The 5,641-nt window shown below is 46.9% G+C and overlaps 1 protein-coding gene across 1 annotated transcript; it reads right to left on the bottom strand.

Moving 5' to 3' along the window:
• Nucleotides 1-4,910: 4,910 nt before the first annotated feature.
• LOC123367670 (histone H4-like) lies at nt 4,911-5,249 on the bottom strand. The gene has a single exon (XM_045012048.1). The coding sequence runs from the start codon at nt 5,247-5,249 to the stop codon at nt 4,938-4,940; it is 312 nt and encodes a 103-aa protein (XP_044867983.1). The 3' UTR covers nt 4,911-4,937.
• Nucleotides 5,250-5,641: the final 392 nt, after the last annotated feature.

The following is a 5,641-nucleotide window of genomic DNA, read 5'->3' as shown; positions in this document are numbered from 1 at the left end:
AGACCCTGAAGTAGGTAGTTATGGAATAACCCATACATGGGGAGACTCTTCCAAACCTTATGCCTGACTTTAAGCATGTGTATAGTAATGAAGACAATGGGACTACTCGCAAGCCCAAGTTCTTTGCTGGATCTGGGCATTATTCCTTTCTGTTGTAGATCTGGATGTCCAGTTGGGTGAACTGTCTGCAATTAACTACTCCCAAAATAATTGCCTAGGGACTGACAGATTAAATGTTTCATCCTATTCTACAGTAAATTGGAATGACAGGTAGCTAGGAGATAGTTAAGAAGAAACCATTGAAGAAGTGACATGAGAACAGCAAGCATGGTGTTTTGATAATATGGTGAATTTCTTTCTTTAGTACCATAGATGCTGAGATGGGGCATCTGCCCCACACTGGCCCATCAGAGATTAAGAGAAGCCCTTAGGGAGGCTGTGCAGGAGGCAGCTTATTAGAGAGGCGTTATGAGGAGCAGCCAATTGGTACTGGGCTGGCCTGTATAAGAAGGGCTGCAGGGCAGAGCAGCTTCAGTTACTCTCTTGAGATCGAGTAGGGAGGACTGGCTGCCTTGCAGGAGGAAGAACACTAGCTCCTTGGACAGAGCAGTGCTGGGCAGGATCGAAGGAGTGAGAGTGAGCTCCTGGCTGACTGCTAAGGTTGGCATGTTGATGCCCTGAGGTAAGGGCAGAGAAGGTGCAGGGGCTGCGGGGAAGTGGCCCAGGGAAATAAACTGAGAGGTGGAGGGGACACAACATGTGGTTGTCATATATAGGGTCTGTGAACCAGGACTTGGAGTAGTGAGCAGGCTCCACCTCCCCACCTCCACTTGCCACTGAGGAAGTGGCGGGACAGCTGGACTGCAGTACTGGCCCGTGGAAGGGGGGAGCATAGACTCTGGAACATCTGGAAGGCTGTGTCCTGAAGAGGATGCTGCACTCCTTGGAGTAATGTGGGTCCTGGAGCAAAAGTGATGGCAGGGACACACCACCAGAAGAGGGCACACTGGCTAGCAAAGCTAATCCCTGGGACAGCCAGCAGGAGGTGCTGCAGTGGTGACTCGCACCCCATCACAGATGCTATTTCAGAACCAGCCCTACATTAAAGAAGACCTGGTAAGCAGCAATCTTTGCACACATGGCAATACACTGACACATATGTATGTGCATATTTAGCCTGCAGTTGTACTGGAGAGAGTGCTGTTAGATTACTCAATTGTCCTGAATGTCTCCCTGGTTTCAACCTCATACTCGGAGGTGTAAATTAAATGGACAAACCATCTCTAATCTGAGAAAAACATCCCACATTAATCCTTTAAAAACGGAGACATTTCACAATGGCCTTGCTAAAGATGTCCTCTTCCATTTGTCAAAATGCACAATGTATTCTTCTTGTGTATACTGTGCTACTGCCTAGAGCTGCAACTGAGATTGTGCTGGGCATGGTAGAAACACAGCACAAGAGACAGCCCCTGCCTTGAAGAATTTGCAATCTAAATAGACAAAGGACGGGGAATTGAGGCACAGGGAGATTAAATGACTTGCCCAAATACACATAAGGAAGCCTGGAAGAGAGGGGAAATTAACCCAGATATGCTGCATCCCAGTCTTCACCACCCTCCTCCCAAAAGTATGAGAGATAATTGTGCTACTGTAGGGGGTTCGCGGGGGGAGAGAGAGAGAACTGGGCAAAACTGAGCTTCTTATGCTAACTTGGGCTGTGATTCCATTGGGGCTCACGATCTAAGCTTGGCTGGATAGGGCTGATATTTGGACAAGAAATCTCCATTGGGCATGTAGGTACTGCAGAAAGTGGTTTTGGTGATCTCATGGTTTGTACATTTGCCTTTGAGTAGAGCTAGGTGATTGCAACAACAACAACAAAAAATATTCTGCTTGAATGTTTAACTGACATTCTTCTTCCTTAACCCCACTCTGTTCCACATGGAGGTGTTCTCGGAGCAGGTCTGGAGCCTTAAAATTAGAGCCGGTTGGGAAATGGTAAGTTTTGTCCATGAAAACTTTGAAGAGCAATATTATTTTAGGGTTTTTTTCCCCTAATGTTTTTACTGGATTTTTTTGGGTTGCCAATGAAAAACTGAAACCAGAAAATGGGGTAAAAATGAAGTTTTCTATTTTTGAAAACCAGACGTTTTTGGTTTCCAATATTTTTCATCACATGCACATACACGGAGAGATCGTAAAATTTCAGCAGAAACACAATTCTTCTGCAAAAGTTTTCATTTTGAGAATAGGCCGATTTTTGTCAAAAAAAAATGAAAAATTGCAAGCAGCCACTATGTTGCAGTGTTGGGGAGTACCGCTGGGTTTTTTTTATTTTGTTTGTTTATTGTACTTTGTTAAAAGGTGTTGAGATGTCTCAGGATGAAAGGCACCATATAAATAATGAAAAAAATCCACCAAAGGGCCTTTCCCCAAACCGATAGCGATGCCCTTTACTCTTCCTCCAACAGATCAACGTTTACTTGAAACATTCTAATGTGTCCTTGATAGAGGAGACATAAGCCACCCATAATCACTCACAAGTGATGTGAACACAATTACCATGTCAAATTTTAGGACATCTTGAGCCTTCTCAGCTGTCCCATTAGAACCACTTGCCCAGACTTGTTATTTCAGTAAGTTTTTTCTCTGAAGTTAGATCATATATTTTCTGATGTTGGCAGACGGTGAAAAGGTGTTCACCAGTTTTATGGCTTAACCTTAAAATATTTCATAGCTGTATTGCCAGAGGGTAGAATGTAGGGAATGAATCCACTGTTATACTATATGGCTGATTTATCACTAGAACTGGTTGAAAATTGCATTTTAGACCAGAAAAGGAGAGAGGGGGGAAATTTGACAACGTTTTCAAGATTCCCCTCCTCTCTGTTTTTGACCAGCTTTGTTCATTGTTAATTATTTTATATTCTATTTAACACTGACTCAGTTATCGATTCTCTGCTTTCTTGTCTCTGTGGGAATGCTCTGCTCCTCTCTCCCATTGCAAAGTCTGTTGCATCAACCATACCACACATTTAACATATATGTCTTCTGCTTTAATCCTGTGTTGCCCAGGTCGTCATTGGCATTTAGGTGGAGGGAGCTGGGGCAGGGGGGCGTGGAGAGGGCCGCCTGCAGCTGGGGCAGGGGGGCGGCATGCAGGGGAACTCCCCGCCCCAGCTCACCTCTGCTCCGCCTCCTCCCCTGAGCATGCCGCCCCACTCTGTTTCTCTCCCTCCCAGGCTTGCGGCACCAATCAGCTGTTTGGCGCCGCAAGCCTGGGAGGTGGGAGAAGTGGAGTGGCGACGGCGTGCTCGGGGAGGAGGTGGAGCAGAGGTGAGCTGGGGCGGGGAGCTGCCAGGGGGGAGCTGACGCGGGGGGGAGGGGGCGCCACAGGGCATGGGGGGGAGCTACTGCAGGGGGGGGCGCCTCAGGGTGCGGGGGGGTGGGGAGCTGCCGCAGGGGGGGTACCTTAGGGCGGAGGGGGGACGGAGAGCTGCCACAGGGCTGGGGGCGGGGCGCAAGGTGGAAGTTTTGCCTAGGGCACGAAACATCCTTGCACCCACCCTCCCCGCTGCCGCAGCCCCAGGGTAGCGGCAGTAGGGCTCCAGCGGTGATTTAAAGGGCCTTGGGCTCCCCGCAGCAGCCGGAGCCCTGGGCCCTTTAAATCGCAGGCGAGCCCCGCTGCTACCGCGCTATATACAAACCCGTGTTATATCGGGTCGCGTTATAGTGGGGTAGAGGTGTATATGTCAGGGCCACATCCATAAATAGCACTAATGGAAGGAAGCAGTTTTTCTTGAGTGGAAACAGTGGGAAAAGTCTGCAGCTGTTGTAAATTGGCATAGCTCTATTGAAGTTAGTGGAGTTACCCCAGTTTACACCAGAGAATCTGGCCTAGTATGTATATAATTAAGTTTTTTCTTCAGCAGCATGGAAGACAGTATTTGCAAACAGGATGCCCTAGTTCAGCTACAAGTTATTGAGCTTCATGCAGGAATCACTGGATGAAGTTCTCTAGCCTGCTTATACAGGAGGTCAGACAAGGTGATCACAACAGACTCTTCTGGCCTTAAAGCCTATTAAATAAAGGGCCCAATTCTCTTGCTCTGGGCTATAACTTCAGTGAATCAGAATAGGGCCTACATATATATAGGGTTCTTAAAAAAAGATTACTTTTATCATAGTGTCCCCTTTAAGGAATTCCTTTTGCTTGTATTTTGTGCATTTCCAGGGTGGGTGCAACACACCAAATACTAATTTTGTCACTGGAGTACAGCTAAAAGATCTCAGTCAGGAAGAAGTGAGCATGCTGCAAATCAACTGATTTTGCTAAGGCATGAATAAATGTATTTGCTACATTCCTTCAGCTACCTGCCTAGACTTCTCTCCTTGTCTCTATCTCTCTCTGACCCCCTGGAGCAGGAAGCTGCTGCCTTAAAGCTATAGGGGCTAATTATAACCAACTAATACCAACTTTTGGTTTTACTCACACTGCTTCACAGACCCCAAACCAATCCCCAAATGTGAGCACATTTATTATTTAGAAATGCTTCCTTGGATTATAATTTCACTTCTCCTGTTCATTGTAAAGATGCTTGCGGATGGGGGAAAAACAGTAAAAGGGCAAAGAATACATTCCTGTTCTGGCATGGGCTGACTGAAAATTATCTATCCAAACTGTCTTGTCAAGAGGAAAATTTGGGTTTTGACTAAAGAGAAAAAATGACTGCTTTCCTGGGGGGGAGGGGGAGTTGGGGGGAGGGAGTTGTCAGGCAACCCCAAGCCCCCAAAAGAAAAAAATTCTGGTTTGGGCTTTTTTGCTATTTTTATGAAAAGTTGAAATTTTCTCAGAGGGGTATGACACTTCATGGAAATACCCTGAGTTTTTTTGTGTTTTTGAGACTGTTTCAACTTTGACGCGGGATGGAAACTTAACCCCCGAATCCGTAGAGAGTGCGACCCTGGCGTTTCAGAGCGTAGACCACATCCATGGCAGTCACAGTCTTCCGCTTAGCGTGTTCAGTGTAAGTAACAGCATCGCGGATGACGTTCTCTAGAAACACTTTCAGCACTCCTCGGGTTTCTTCATAGGTCAATCCAGAAATACGCTTCACACCACCACGCCGCGCCAAACGACGAATAGCCGGCTTCGTAATACCTTGAATGTTATCATGGAGCACCTTGCGATGGCGCTTGGCACCCCGCTTTCCCAAGCCCTTACCACCTTTGCCGTGACCAGACATGATACCACGACTTTAAAGTTCTGTTGCTTAAAAACCCAGAGGTACCTCACTACCACCTGCCCTTAGTCTAAAGAGAGAAGCGCATCTGTGTCCGTCAGGGGTCAGGTCCCCAACCCCGCCAGCCTCTGGAAACACAAGCACTACTCCACAGGTCCCACTCTTCCTTTGCACACACCAACCCCTGAGTCTTCCAAGTGTCTCCCTGGAGTGCCCACTGAATTCCCAGAGCCTCTGTTTCCAAAGGAACAGTACACCACAGCTTACCAATTACACCGTAAAACACAGCTCTGCTTAACGCACGGCCCTTAGATTTGCTAGTAGAGAAAGCAAATATAAATGTATTGAACAAAGAACAGAGCACAACGAAATATTGGAAACAAAGGGTTACATCT

This window comes from Mauremys mutica, chromosome 3 (assembly GCF_020497125.1).
Source record: "Mauremys mutica isolate MM-2020 ecotype Southern chromosome 3, ASM2049712v1, whole genome shotgun sequence".
Classification (NCBI taxonomy): Eukaryota; Metazoa; Chordata; order Testudines; family Geoemydidae; genus Mauremys; species Mauremys mutica.
The sequence above is the reverse complement of the archived record's forward strand: the minus strand, read 5'-3'. Positions and strand labels throughout refer to the sequence as shown.

Coding starts and splice junctions, on each gene's coding strand:
- LOC123367670 (XM_045012048.1), bottom strand. CDS start 5,249: ATGTCTGGTCACGGCAAAGGTGGTAAGGGCTTGGGAAAGCGGGGTGCC.